Below are 16,078 nucleotides of genomic sequence, written 5' to 3' on the forward strand. Positions count from 1 at the left end.
ACCCTTTCTCTCCAGGAGCTAGCTCCTCCCCTCCGTCAATGGGTGGTGTGTGTGACCTTGAGCAGGGTCTGTGTGGCTGGACTCACGACCTCAGCGCCCCTCTCCATTGGTCCCTCCACAGCAGCTCCAAAGCCCCAGCCCAGGGCCCCAGCCTGGATCTCGCTCTGCCCCCCACCGGTGAGTCTCCCTGAGCATAGCACAGCTAACTTCCCCCCATAAGTCAGGGTTGGCAATGGTGGTTCACAATCACCATGTTCAGAAGGCAAGAAAGAGGTTTAGATCGCCACTTGGGGCTAATTTAGCTTGATATACAGTGAAGTACTTGTTTGGTGTTCGTAAACATGTGGAGGTACAAAAACTCTGTTTGAGCCTCAGCCGAGGCTGATTTTGTGACTTATAAACACACACAACCACACAGACCTACACACACACGCACACACTTATAACGTGTAACTCCTCCAGTCTGCTCCCTGTGAATGCGCTACAACTCTGTGACGCTAACAGCTAAGAACCAGTAGCACTTATTAACTACAGAGGCAAGAGATTCTAGAGGGAAGAAAACAGGAAAACCATATTCCCAGCCGTGCATTCCTGCCCCTCGATTACCTTGCAGGCAAATCTCTGGCTCCCTATGTAGCCTTCCATGTACTTAGAGCAATTACGAAGTCCCCTTTATACACACCCCCAGATCAAAAAAGAGTGAAGCTTTTGGCATATTAATTAAAGATATGAGCAGTTTGGAGTTTTTCTTTGAGGTTTTCTTACACTGACCGTGCTATAAATGGCATCCTATTCCCTATATAGTGCACTACTTTTGACAAGGTCCCTATGAGCCGGTCCTATGGGTACTGGTCAAAAGCAGTGCACTATAATAGGGAACAGGGGGCCATTTCGGACTCCGGCAAATGAGGGTTAAAGGGATTGTTATCCTGACCTTGTTTTAAAATTCATTGGTTTTGATATATTTCGAATGGGGGCCCATGAAATATTTAACAAGCTGCAGCTGTGAAGAATTAAAAGGGGGAGTCTCAGGACCTGCTCGCGCTCAAAGTGGTTCGGAATCTCTGATGTCACCTGGGCTTTAGATCGGGGAATCCCTGGGTATGTAGGTCGAGGATTGTAGCCAAATCACCCAATCGCATCGCATCACTCTGTTAGTGGTTAGCCTAAGAGAGAGGTTCTCTCTCTCTCTCTCTCATTCTCCCTTTCTCTCTCTATCTCCATCTCACTGTCCCACGCTCCCCCTTCTTCCTCTCTCTCCCTCCCCCTCTCTCCCTCCCTCCCTTCCTTTATCTCTCTCGTGACCCAGAAAACTCAGACCCAGTAACCTCTTGATCTCTCTCTCTAAAATGTGAAAACATAACAGCCGGAGAACTAGCGGCGAAGCATATCAACGCGTGGTGCCTGCGGCGTCCATAACGAGGCCTGTGTTTGTAGATTGAGATCTCTTTGTCTTCGCTCGCTGCAGGAGACTGCTGAGAAAATGGATTAATAATGCTGTTGCATCATATCACGTGAACGCGCCCCTCTCGATTATGAGCTGTCTGCTGAACAAGCTGCGGAACAATGGGGGGAGCGTTCAGAGACGCCGGGTTCACCCGAGGTGTAGGGAGAGGGGGGCCTCTGCGAACGCATTAAGATCAGTTTGATAAAGTGGTGATGTTTTCTGTGTGGTGAAGACCCACACATACACACGCGCAGACGTACGGACGCATGCTCACCCTCGCGCACACACACTCATACACACAGTCACACACCCATGCAGTCACACACTCGCGCACGCACACACTCACACACAGATAGACGCACAGCGATAGACAGTGCTGTATGGTGCTGCATGGGAGGGCTCCTTACAAGCACACACACACTGATGTGGCACACACACTAGAGAGCAGAGGGGGGAGAGTCATCGTGACCGACTATTAGGGTGGCTACACACACATGCACATACTGCACAGTAGAATACACTCTTGAATGTACTCAAGCTTTCTCTCCCTCTCACATACAATACAAACTTCAGTCGTCTCCCAGATTTAAGTTAGGTACAAATTGTAGAGTGTACATTTCCTTGATAAAGTGTTAAATTCATTACAAGTGAGTTATCTGCATTTACATTATGGATGCTGATTGCTGTCCTTCTACAGGTGGCCTAAACGTTTAATATAATCAAATAAATGATTTAGTTCCCTCCACGACAACACACTATTTTTCGATGTACATGTAGCTACAGTAACCACCATAACATGGACACAAAAGAGCCATGCTGGATTTAGTTTGCAATCAATCAAACATGTATTTTTCTATAAAAAAATAGTCAAGCTTGTGGTTCTACAGCTTCTTATGCTGTGATCCACACATCAAGGTCTCTGTGATGGACTGAGTCTTGTGACTCTGACCCTCCATTTTTGGGAAAAAAATGACCCTTAAGAGTCTCCCACATTTACATCCTCCTCTTGGGGTCATAGACCTGGTGAGTGCTGCTGCTCCTCATGTCGCCACCATCTCTCATAGTGAAGGCTGCTGATTGGTTGTTGGAGAATGCTGTCTGGCTCGTGGCATTCTGGCTAGTGGATAATTGTTTAGTGGTTGTCTGGCTCGATGGCCAAAATGTAGCGGCTGCTGATTGGCTGGGCCAGACTGTTGTCTTGGTAGTGGCTGCTGATTGGCTGGGCCAGACTGTTGTCATGGTAGCGGCTGCTGATTGGCTGGGCCAGACTGTTGTCTTGGTAGTGGCTTCTGATTGGCTGGGCCAGACTGTTGTCTTGGTAGCGGCTGCTGATTGGCTGGGCCAGACTGTTGTCTTGGTAGCGGCTGCTGATTGGCTGGGCCAGACTGCTGTCTTGGTAGCGGCTGCTGATTGGCTGGGCCAGACTGTTGTCTTGGTAGTGGCTGCTGATTGGCTGGGCCAGACTGTTGCCTGCCAAGTGGCTACTGATTGGCTGTTGTCTTTCACCTCCACAACAACATCGACATCCATTGGCTCCACATATTGATGACAATGCACTTGATTGTTGTTGTTGATCTGGGGCCCCTCTTTCCAGTCCATAAAATTGTCCTGGTCTTGTCCATAGCTGGAGTTTAGCTGGAAGGTGGCAGGGGCTGAGTTGGGCTGGAACTGGCGTGCAAGTGGGGTATTCAAAAATGTACTTTGCCATTGTCCCTGCAATGAATCAATCTTTAAATCACATTTTACTTATAAAGGCCTTTTTACATCAGCATTTGTCACAACGTGTTTTAGAGTAACCCACCCTAGGCCCAGGGCTCTGGTCAAAAGTATTTCACTAGCTATATAGGGAATACGTTGCCATTTCAGACTACTCACTATAATCTAGGCCAAACAAACCTGGTTCAGGTCCTGGTAGGTAGCCACTCCAGGCGCTGGAGATCCTCCAGTCATCTGTGTGATCAGCCATGAGGCGAGAACGTCGTTAGGAACCATCCTCAACACTTTCCAGATCAACTGGTCCAAAAGGAAGGGATGGAACTGGCTCAGATATTGGAGATAGTCCATTATTGAAAGAGCTTGGAGTAATTCTATATTTTTCAATTGTTCAGAGCAGATGGCAATGCTTTCAAGTGCCTAAATGATTTGGTTGACCTCTAGAACGTTGCTTCACAGGTGTTCGGATGACATCACAGATGCATCACAATCGAGGTCAATGACTATGACGTGCACGTGTTCTCAAGTTCTTTGAATTCTATTGTCTAGCTTGAACCAAAAAGCAATGAGGGCCATTCCTTAATAAAAATGTGTTTTCTATGAAATAAATAAAATAAATGTTCTCTATGAAGCTGTAGAAATGTAATCACCAAACAATTTGTAGATGGAGCTATAGATACAAGGACTGAAAGTCCATGGGGTCAAAATGATCATTTTAATCATATTTTGAAGATAGACATTGTTTTCAATTTACACCTGTTGCCTGAGTCCAGGGGACATGACATATACTATTTATATATATTACATATTTCCATGTCAGTTTGTAATATATAACAGTTTATACATGAACATTCACCTGGAATATGGTGATGCTAATATCCATAACTTAGTACCTAGTGCCTCTTGGACAATATTCCCACTCACTCACTCACTCACTCACTCACTCACTCACTCACTCACTCACTCACTCACTCACTCACTCACACACACACACACACACACACACGCACACACACACACACACACACACATTTTTATCTGTAGTTCCGTCACCTAACTGCTCTAACACACACTGCGATTAAAGCACATGTGATCCTGTCAGGAATGTGTTGATACTGGTCCGTAGCCCACTTAACTCTACACACACACACACCCTGTCAGGTTCAATCCCACAAAGGATTCCAAAGTCCACATCCAATTGACTAACTAAACATCCTCTTCTATAAACAACTGTCTGTGTTTAACCCAATGCTATTATGTAATGGGTCTACCTGAATACCAATGGGAATGGCTCCCTTGGGTTGGCTGTGAATGCATCACCTTCCCTTAGCGCTTGACTCTCTCACTGACCCTATTCTTCTGTTAGGCGTGTTTTGGTATGTATCACGTCCCTGTGCTATTGGAAGTCTGACCTTGTAGTTGTGGTATTGTGTGGTTTTATTCTTGTGTGTGCAGATGCGTTGATGTGCGCTCGTGTGTGTGTGTGTACACTCCCTCGTGTGTGTGCACATGTGCCTATGTGTATGCATTGCCCATATGTGTGTATACATACTGTGTTCCCCTCACTGCATCATCTCAAGTCTCTAAACCCACCACTGCATTGTCTCCCTGCCCCACACAGACCTGAATAGCTACCTGTACATCGAAGCCAACCCCAAGACGGAGCGGCAGCGAGCCAGGATCCTAAGCCCCATGGTGGGACCCGACACGGGGCCTCTCTGCCTGCTCTTCTCCTACCAGCTGTGGGGAGAGGCCCAGGGCACCCTGCGCATCCTTCTCCGCGATGCCCATCACAAGGAGACCCTTCTCTGGGCACTCCGCGGCGACCAGGGCCCCGTTTGGAAGGAGGGTCGCACCATCCTGCCCCGATCCCCTAAAGAGTTCCAGGTATTCGGGCGTCAGCATGCTCCCCTCTCCCTTCCAGAATTTTTTTTCTGTTGGAGTTAGCTGGAGAAGAGTTAGCTGGAGGAGAGTTAGCTGGAAAAGAGTTAGCTGGAGAAACAAGTAGAAGTATATTACTAGTGGTTATGTGTTGCAGTGGTCCATATTCATGGTTATCGATTCCATGTATAAGATGTATCCCTGCATCTACATGTAGGTAATTTGCTTCTTCCTCCTCATTCCCTTACTCTTCCTCCTCCTCCTTCCCCTATTCTTCCTCCTCCTCCTTCTCTTACTCTTCCTCCTCTTCCTCCTCCTTCCCCTCCTCTTCCTCCTCCTTCCCCTACTCTTCCTCCTCCTTCCCCTACTCTTCCTCCTCCTCCTTCCCCTACTCTTCCTCCTCCTCCTTCCCCTACTCTTCCTCCTCCTCCTTCCCATACTCTTCCTCCTCCTCTCAGGTGGTTATGGAAGGCTTCTTTGACCACGGAACCAAGGGCCATATCATGATCGACAATATCCACATGAGTTCTGGTACACCTTTGGAGGAGTGCACACGTAAGTCTGCAGATTATACAAACATGTGTACACACACACTGACACACATACATACATGTGTATACACACACCTGACCCTCCAGCACCCCAGTTATTTTCCTCCGTCATCCCACCACCACACCACTCAACTTCTGTTCCCCCCTCTCTCTCTCTCATTCCTTCTCTACCTCCGTCTCCTCCTCCTCCTCCTTCTCTCCTCCCTTGGGGTCCCCGACCTGTCACTCCAGTTGTGCTTTAAACACCCCACACACACACAAACACAAACACGCACCCCAAGTTCCCTCATCAGAATCTCGGGGATAGACTGACTGGTACTTCTGAAAGCTGGGGCGAAGAGATGAAAGGAGAGAGAATGAACGAAAGAGTGGAGTGTTATTCCTCTGCCAGAAAAAGAAAGGAAGAATAGAAAGTAGGCCATAAATGCCCCGTGGGCCCCCGCGATGCTAATCTATGTTTCGTTAGATTTCTTCTTCTCCTCTCGTATCTGTAAACAGAGCTTTCCAGAGCCGTCAAAGCAATAGATCCGGCACAGGTGTGTTTGTGTGCGTGTGTGTGTGCTGGGCTTTTTAATCTAGCCAGAGCAGGGGGGGTTTAGGAGTAGGTCTTAAACAGATCATTGACAGACTGTGGGTTCTGAGCCAAAAACCTGCCATCATCGAGTCTGACTTCATAGATTTGGGCTGTGGGGGTGGGGGTGGGGTGGTTTGGGTTAGTGAGTGTGCGTGTGTACGGTAGTGTGGTTGTGAGACGAAAGATGAAAACCCGTCCCTCCTCTGTCAACCGGTAGGAAGTGCCTCTCCCCCTCTCTACCCATTTTCTCCTTATTCCTCATTCCCAAGGCATGCTGGGAGTGCTCTTATCAACCAGCGCAGTCGAGTTTGTTCACAGCACATTGGTGTTACCGCCAAAAAGGCTCCACTTCCCAAGTCACCCCTCTCGCAGGCCCCAATTCTTTTTGTTGCCATTCCAAGTCAATCAGACTGAACGTTGTGTGTGCAGTCAGCCAGCCAGACAGCAGCCTTCCCCAGCTCAACTGGACTCCACAGCTTTGAATGACTCAAACTTCACACAGTCGCCCTCCAAGTCTCCCAACTCACAATAACACACTTTTTGACATTGCATTCTACCCCAAGAACATACATACCTACAGGCTCTTTCATTCTATTTCTTTTGACTTGCAGTACTGAGAAAGTTGTCAATAGGCTATAGAGTGATATCAGTGCCAAAAGAATCTTAATTAAATTTGTTTAAATGTTGGTTTGGCTGTCTTTCCTAGCTATTGTTAAAAACAGTCTTCTTTCTCTCTTTCAGAACCCTTTGCTGCCTTCCCTCCCGACATGACAGGTGAGTTTGCGTCCCTTTAGCCGTGTAATGATGTCACTTCCTGTGCAAATGTTTCCGCTTCCTGCTCGCTGCGCTGCACTGTACAGCTTTGGCTAATGGGAGCTTTGCTTGATGGCACCCATGTGACAAGCCCAGTCCAATCAAAAGAAATGGGCGTGCAAGAGCTGTGTTCGCCACTTGATTAATGCTGCCTTGGTGACAAACGATTCCCAAAATCATCATCAGCATCCAGACATCATCAAATGACATCAGAGCCCACTGAATCCAGCAGTATCCAGTTTATTGCAGAGAAATTCATACTATTGCTTTGACATCCATGGTTTTAAAAGAACTGTCTGCCTCAGTAGTAATATTGGGAGAGCTCTAGGGATTGGTGTTATTGCTTGATATAGCGTTTTTGGCTGCTGATTCCAATAAGATAAGAGCTTGGGAATGTGTGTGTGTGAGGTGTGCACTTTCTTCCTCCACCGTGACGCACGCAAACACACACACAGACACACAGAGACTCATACACACATGCATGCACGCACGCACGCACACCCACACAGACACACAAAAGCACACGCACAAAAACTCACACATACACACTTCCCAGTGAAACGTAATCAAATAGAGTGACTCAGCTGCGACGTCGGTGTCTCTCTCATCCTCTCAGCTCTGTCTAATGAGCGTGTGCACAGTGCAGTGGCAGGTACACGCGCCATTTCCCTCTAATTATGTGACATGGTCGAATACTCAGGGTGGCTTCAACTCTACACCGTACATGGAGTCTCTCAGCTGTCTCTCACTTTCTCTCTCTCTCTCTCTCTCTCTCTCTCTCTCTCTCTCTCTCTCTCTCTCTCTCTCTCGGGCCCTTAAACTGCTGCTTTTGGTCCATTTTCCTAGATGAGACCTAAGAGTGCTTGGAAACTGTTGTCGGCGTCTGATTTCACAGACCTGTATGCATAGGAAGACGTTGTTAGGGCGATTGCGCAAAGAATGTGAGAGGGGTTCATAGGATTGAAGTGGAGGATCTGTGTTAGTAGAGGAGGGTCTCCACTGAGATACTTCTTGGCTTGAAGAGGAAAGAACTGACCAAGAGAGCAACAAAAACAAAGACTTGGACAGAACAGCAATGTGTCTTCCAAATAAACCCATTTGAACCTGCCCAACATATTCCATCACTGTCTCCAAATTAAAGAGAGAACAATCCAGAACATTCCTATGTAGGCTCCATGGGGTCTTATGATTGGTCAGTGGAGCACTGGGATTTCCTGTACCAACAGGAAGTAGTGGCTCCTCATTGGGAACAAAAAATATTTGACTTCATCAGCGTAGTCACGTAACGTTGCATCAGTGACTTTTTGTATCATGATCCAACCCAGGTTTCAATCATAAATCAACCACAGGGGTTGAAACCTCTTTGGTTTGATTTCTTTCAAACTGAATTGATGTTTGTTGTCAAGTTAATTAGGTATCAATTCAAATTGTTCAGATGTATCTGTCCAGTGGGTCTCTGTGTGTGTGTACATCTGTGTGTGTGTGTGTGTGCGTGCGTGCATCCGTTCTGTTACAGCTAATTATCACACCCTTTGTTTCACACCCAAGTTATTACATGAGAGCTTTATTCATTTGAGCATTGGATCAATTCAATCCCACAGACTCATTTAAAATCTGTATCTATACTCTACTGCTCTTAGTGTGAAAATCACCTCTCTCACCATCGACTGCAACCCAAGCTTCAATCCTCAGATCAAAAAAAAACCCTGATGCATTTGATTTGTTTTAGCCATTATCTGTGATGAATAACTTTTTCCCCGTTTGAGCTGGCATGCTTGTGCATGCCCATGTGCTCGTACGCCTGCTGTTCATGTGATGGAAAGCCACAGGGGAGAAAACCCCCCACAAAAAACAAAGCGGTCAATTGGATGTGCTTAGCTTGCCTCCTCTCTACTCCCCCCCTCCCGAGCCAACATATTCCTTATCTCTCCACCAGGGGGAGGTGTTCCTGGCGGGAGTGACCCCACAGTAGACACGTTGGCGCTGCCACTCATACCCACCCTCTGGTACTACCTCGTGGCCGCCGGGGGTGCCCTGATACTCCTGGCAGTGTCCATCTTGGTACGGGCGCTCTGTTGCCATCGACGAAGGCTGGCAGCGAAGAAGAGCCAGCTCTCTGTGTCCTACCACAGCCAATCCCAGTACTTTCAGTACTCCCAGTGCTCAGCCAGTAACCCGGTGACGGCCGCTCCAGGGACGGAGCCCGTGCTCACCGTGAGGCTAGACAACCACGGCCACCAAACATATGCCCTCTGCTGAAAGGAAGAGGTGGGGCTTACAGCTAAGCACCTCCCCTTTTGATGGCATGGATCATGGATGATGCAACGGGGGACAAGGATCGGAGTGGTATTGACAGTGACATTTTCTGTTGGGTCCTGCTTTCATCAGCAGCGGATGTTATTGTTCACAGACTAACTCTTCGAACACTATTTCTATCATTTGAATCTGTCTACGGTCTATGGACGTAGTTTTGGCCACTGTTTTTCTGGGGGAGTTGGTCGTTGACATTTCACACTTCAAGCTGGGGTGATGTGATTCAGAGAGAGATGAAGCGATCTATGTGAGTGGCTCGTTTCAAACCCAACCTCCAGCCTTGCAGGACTATTGGTTCAAGTTCTGATTCCTACCCCCTGGGGTTTCCTGAAATCACACCAGCACAGACACACTCAGTGTGGGCTAACCTCCCGGCCCTGTGTGGGTGCAGTAGTTCAGCCATGCAAAACCTCCAGCACTGTCAGACCACAAACAGACAAGCGAGAGACAGTGTCTTGCTGACAGCTCCGCTGGGACACTCCGAGAAGAGAGAAGAGCGAGAGGGGGAATGTTACAGACAGAGACGATGGATGTGCCTACAGGAGAGGCTTCATTGTAAAGATGGTGCTTCAGGACAGGTTGCTAAGATGTCAGTGTTACTATTACTGAAGGAGATGTTAAATAGATACACTGTAACGATTATGTGCGTTTTGTTTATTATGAGTGGGCCGGGTTATTGGGTATTCCAGTGTAAGACTAAAAGCATGTTTGAATATGAAGTTGAGCATTTTTGTGTCGCCCTTATTGACCTGAGGAATCAATCTCATTCACGCAGCTCAAGAATAATATTTTAGTAGTCCCACACCGGAAACCCCGCATCAAGCTTTTGATTGAATATGACCCCTCAGTCAGTCTGTGAGCAGAGTCCCCGTCTTTATAATATCATTATCAACATCATCATCATCATCATCATCATCATCATCATCACCTGTGATTAATGCTCATTCCCACATTGTTTGTGTTCTATCTTGGAAAGTCCTCAATGGGGTCGCCCATGTGAAAACATGTGTCTGGTAAGACATGATGCTGGTAAGACATGATGCTGGTAAGAAATGTGGCTGGTAAGCCCCACATCCAACTCTATGCAATACTCTCAAACAGCTGAAAGACGTTTTTTTTTCCTGTTGCGTGTGCTCTTAGTTGAGAATGCACCAAAACATCATGGAAACCAGGGACAAACTGCAAACGATGCTGGCGGGATGCATCCCTCATTAGAACATTGGGGGCATAAACAAAATGGCAAAGAATGTAATGGTATAACAACTGGTGGCCAAGAGAATTGGAAATATGTTTAAAATGGGACCAGGCCCAATTATGATTATAGTTAGCACATATTTAAGTTGGTTGGTTTGTTAGTGGTTATGTAGAGCTCTGTGAATCAGATGGCCCTTAAAGGGGAAGTTCACACAAATTACAAAACAGTGGCCATGTAAACAAAGCCGAAGCATGGATTCTATAGACTGCTTTCAGGGGAATATTTTTTTTTTTTAATTGTGTAGTTTGGTTGAACTATCCATTATTGTACATCCTGAGCTAGTTTAGTTCAATACCTGCCCATTCAGCCCATTTAACCACCAAATATGTCAAAGGTGTTTTCCGACCTCAAAAGTAGTCTATGAGATGAGTCCACGTCCCATAGTTGCGTAGATCCAGCTATATGCCTCAACCTCGAATGAGTGGAAAAGATAAACATCAAATCAGCAAATGATGGTGCTTCCATTTTGCAACCGGTGGCCTGGGATGTGAACTTATCGCAACGTAAGACCAATTCCCAGGTCTGAAAGCATCTGACAAACTTGGAGTTTGGAATGAACTGTCCCTTTAAGTAGGACAACCGTGTTTGGGTTAGAGTGATGCCTCCACAGAATTAAATAGAACATTTCTATGGAAGCCACCATGTTATCAGGGGGGGTTGAAGAAGGCTTTAAGGAGTCTTCCCATAGAGTCTTCCCATAGAGTTGGGTGAATGTGTATGGCAATCAGGCTTTTTACTTTTCTCAGAGTTAAGAGGAGTTTTTTTGGCATCCACTCACAATGTGCTTTTAAATCAACTGGGGGTTGGGCACCCCACTCTGTCCATCTCACCGTAGGTCCGCTCCAAGCTCTTAATATCTCTAATTAGGTAATGGAGCGATAACATTTATTTAGGCTGTGGTAAGCACTTTTCTCTTTTCCCATCTCCTGTACACACAGACACAATCTCTCATGCAAACACACACACACACCCACATGCAGTCTCTCTCACACATGCGCACATGCACCCCTCCCCCGACACACACACTGCACCCCCCCCCACACACACACACACCAGCAGCCAACAGCAGTTGCCCCTAGAGACCATATTAATGATTCTCGTTGAGGGCTCCAGTTAAGGTGTTCCTGCCAAGCACTTACTCCCACCCCTGTCCACATGCCAAGTGTTGCGCACACACCTCTTGAGATGAAAATCAACCTGAAGTTAAAGTGGCCTTTTCAAAAACGGCGTCGGGGTGAATTTTGGGGCGTTGAACGGAGGGCTCATGCACTCCTAAGCACCACTCTCAGTGCTGATACTCATTGGTATCTCATGATGATCGCACCACATCACAACGCAGTGGGTGGAAGCCAGGAGGGAACTGTGTTTGATTGTCTCGTTGTCTGTTTAGCGCTCAATGCATAATCTATTTGTACGATGATGATGATGATGATAAAACTGTTTGCTGATACTTTACTTGGGCTTTGCACCTCTTTGTGAGCTATGTCGAAAGTGTGATTTGAAATAGTTAAATGAATGTGAATATAGTATGGTCTGTGGTAATAAAGTGATATTTTTCTACATTGTGGTATGTGTCTGTATGCCATTGGACTTTAGCAGCCCCAACACATATTATAGTAATTCATTACTGGCATTAGTAATTACAGTGAAGGAAGATTTGACATAGACAGCCTACATTATTGCATGTAACCAAAATGTACTGTGTGGATGCTTGGCATTGTACATACTTTGTACAATTGTTCTGTTGTATCTTCTTCTCTCATAGATAAGAGACCAGAGTTTGGAGACAGCAGACTTTTTAATGGCAGGGACCAGTTAGATGGAGGTAAGTGCTTCCATCAACTACAATGTATTTCATGTGTCCATTACTGCAATAGGTTTTTCCAAATAGTTTCTAATAAGCATCTCTCTTTTTCTCTCCTTCTCTACTCCTCCTTTCTCTCTCTCTCTCTCTCTCTCTCTCTCTCTCTCTCTCTCTTCCTCCTGTCGTCCAGGCTGGGCGTTCCCCGAGGAGTTGAGTTCCGCAGCCCCGTCCTCCGAGCCACTGGAGACGCGCGTCTCCTCCTCGGCAGACAAGGACAACTCGTGGCTGTACACGCTGGACCCCATCCTGGTCACCATCATCGTTATGAGCTCCCTGGGCGTGCTGCTGGGCGCTGTGTGCGCCGGCATGCTGCTCTACTGCACGTGCTCCTACAGTGGCCTGTCATCGCGTAGTTCTACCACGCTGGAGAACTACAACTTTGAGCTGTACGACGGCCTCAAGCACAAGGTGAAGCTCAACCAGCAGCGCTGCTGCACCGAGGCATGAGGGGAAAGAGTAGAGAGGGGAGAGGGGTAGAGGAATGTAGAGAGGCGGCCATTTTGAGGAGATTATTTTCTCCTTTGTTTTCTCTCCTTTGCTTGGACCGTGAATTTCCTTTCTGAGCTGAAGGACTACACCTGCCAGATGGAAGGACATTTTGGGGAAAATACACTTTTTTAGACTGATCTTGAGACCCTTCCACCCTGCTTCAATCAAAGTGGTGCAGTCCAGGGTGGGGTTTTCTGGACCAAAACCAATGAGGGAAGGACCGGGTAATTCCCAAAGTGGTCCCTATAGCGGACTGTTCCATTGCCAGGGGAGTTCAAATATCAACACATATCAATACCTACTACCCCCCCCAAATTCCATATAAATACATCATAGTTTTCTAGGCCTAGTTTTTAAACTGGAAAGATGTTATGCTAAACTCCTTGACACAGGAAACGCCTTAGACAGGTGTTCATGCAGTGCTTAGATAGTATTTCTCTATCACGTGGACACAGTGGCCTAGAACCTAGTGAAGTGAATTCTTTATGAAGTGTTTTCGTTGAGTTAGACTCTTGCGTCTCTGTAACACATCAGCCTCAGTTCTCCACCCCATTTTCTGACAGGTCTGGGGTATTTTTAGATTAATCACCATCTTTGGTGTGTCTTTTTGTTATTTGTTCAATTCTTCTCTGTTTTCTTTCTCGTTTTGGCCCTTTGCCAGCCTGTGAATGCTGATAAAGAAAGGAGAGAATGGGGGGAGAAAGGGGGGGGGGGGGTTCTAATCATGTTCTCTTCTAAACGTGTTCATTTTGAAGATAGAAAGCAAGGGAGTTTGTTAGATTTAGTTTCAGGCTGTTGTTGCCGGTGGGTTTGTATCGAAAAGAAGGTTGACAGTCGTGTTTACAGTAAACTGTGGCTAGGTGAAGTAAAAGGTTAAGGTGGAGATGGTTTTGGGCAGTGCAACCTATGGATTGCTGGGAAATCCAGGCAGAGACTGAATAGCCATCTACAAATGAGAACTGATGAAGAGAGAATAAGGAAACAAAATGATGAATCAATGGAGCACAAAGTCCTAAATCAACCTCTCTGGGGACAATGTACTCTGTGTGTTGGATCAGGAACGAATCGACGATAAAACACAAAGTGGGATACAAAAAAAAAAAGAGATATATATATTCTAGATCGTTACTTGACAGTGGACACACATCTGAGCTTTAAGTCAGCGATTGGCAGAGGAAACACCAATGGAAGGACACCATTTCCTCAGAGTGGACCAACGTGGTCTTGGTGTCATGGTTCTTCACTTGTGCTCTCCTCGTTTGATGTTTGTTGCTCTTTTTCACACTTTGACGTTGTCACGGTGAGGCTGGCGTGTTAACAGGAAACAGGTTTATGGGGAGAGGTAAATCAGGAGGATTTAAACACACATCTGCTCCCTCTGGACTCTCTAGCCTTGTGAAGGAGGAGTGGGAAAGAGAACAGTAAATCTTTCCACTGTACCTCAGACTTCTCACTTTCACACACACTGATCACAAACACACATGCATACACAGCGTGCACATGCTAGCGCACACACACACCGAAGACAGAGTATCCTGGTCATTCTGATGCAATGCTGGGCATGTATAGGGCTGTGTGCGTCTGGATGCACTGAAGTGGACCCAGGCTTGTGCTGACCGAGAGGCCCAGGTTGTTGGGGGAGGGGTCGCTGGGCCGTGAGGTAGAGTCTATCCCCTTCTCCCTTCCACCCTCCACCCCACCAACCCACATTCCCTCTCCTATCCCAGAGGCTCCCATCACTGGACCCCACTGACTCTCTTCCAAGTGCCTTGGAGCTTCTGTGATCCAGCTTGCCTTTGTAGCCCGTATCAGATTACAGATACAGAACAGTAGCCCAATCTGTCTGGGCGGGAGGGGCTAAAACACACCTCCCCGGGCAAGAATGAGTCAAACTCACCCCTCTGGGCAAGAGACCTCACGAGGACGACCTTGACACTGGTCAGACCTAATTGTTGCTTGGGGGCTTTGTACAGAAATGTTCTTTTTATGATTGTTATTATTATTGTTATTCTGATTATTTAATAAAGGATTTATACCATACAGAGAACGTTGGTGGTCATCGCTGGATGTGCTCATTTGTCTTGCTTTGTGTGAGTTTCAGATGGGTTGTTAGTATGAGGACACTGAGGTAACCTCGGCTTGTACACACACACACACGCACACACAGTACATTGTATCGTCCATAGCCATGTACACACTTGTACACTCTAACAAACCAAACACCCTCACAGGCACATTTCTATTCACACACTGTACACCGTTTGTATTCACAAACTCTCTGTATAGGTCACACACACAGGCTTTCAAACACAAACATGAAAACAGACATGCATACACACAGTGTCAGCCAGCCATAGTTTTCCTCTCATCTCTCCATGGCCTCCCATTAGCCCAGACCTCTAGTCGCCCTTGTTCAGGAGCTCCAACATCAAAGCTTTGAAGTGCCCAGCATCTCTCTCACACACACACACACACACACACACACACACAATAACACACAAAGCACACACACACACATATGATTACTCTGCTTCCTCCATTTACATGGCTCCCCATCTCCTACACATGGTTTTGTTTGGCCATGTCAGCCCTCATACCTAAACACTAACACAACCAGAAGGTATGGCCTGTAACATATCCGTGACTGCAAGGATTTCTTTGGCTGGCATTAGTAAGAGGGAGGAAATGGATACAGTCATAATATGAATAGGCCGTGTATTGAATTTAAAGGGAAGGTTTAATGAAATTTCGTAATTCGCTAAACTATCCCTTGAAGGGGGAAATTTGCCTCACAACAGACCAAAAAGGTAATTGTCTCATAACCTTTCATATCCCTCACAATGGATTGACAACATTCACTGTTAGCTACTTCCTGGGAACCGTGGCTCAGCTTAGAGTTAGTTGGCTCTTTACTGAGGGCGTAATACCCACTGCTCCACAACCAGTGATTCAGAGCCTCGACACATGTTGTTACCCAGTCAAAGTGGGTGCGCGGCTGTTAGCACGCTCTGCGGTGCAACATAACAGGCCAATTATGGTCCCTAAACGCAACACCCGAACCAACAGAGGAGCACACCACCATCTGTTAGCTAGCGAGCAAGTGTGATTGATCCCAGCAGAAACGAGCTAGCACACCAGACACAAACCATGACCGAACCGTCAACAAGAAACTACCAAA

The 16,078-nt window shown here is 46.7% G+C and overlaps 1 protein-coding gene across 1 annotated transcript in view; it reads left to right on the plus strand.

Moving 5' to 3' along the window:
* LOC115129614 (neuropilin-2-like) overlaps positions 1-14,947 on the plus strand; it is a 62,849-nt gene extending 47,902 nt beyond the window's left edge. Inside the window, 6 exon segments of the mRNA XM_029660178.2 lie at positions 16-177; positions 4,782-5,047; positions 5,500-5,596; positions 6,908-6,940; positions 12,313-12,372; positions 12,542-14,947. Of these exon segments, the coding sequence (XP_029516038.2) occupies positions 16-177; positions 4,782-5,047; positions 5,500-5,596; positions 6,908-6,940; positions 12,313-12,372; positions 12,542-12,858 (935 nt within the window). The 3' untranslated portion in view covers positions 12,859-14,947.
* Positions 14,948-16,078: the final 1,131 nt, after the last annotated feature.

Source organism: Oncorhynchus nerka, linkage group LG5 (genome assembly GCF_034236695.1).
Source record: "Oncorhynchus nerka isolate Pitt River linkage group LG5, Oner_Uvic_2.0, whole genome shotgun sequence".
Lineage (NCBI taxonomy): Eukaryota > Metazoa > Chordata > Actinopteri > Salmoniformes > Salmonidae > Oncorhynchus > Oncorhynchus nerka.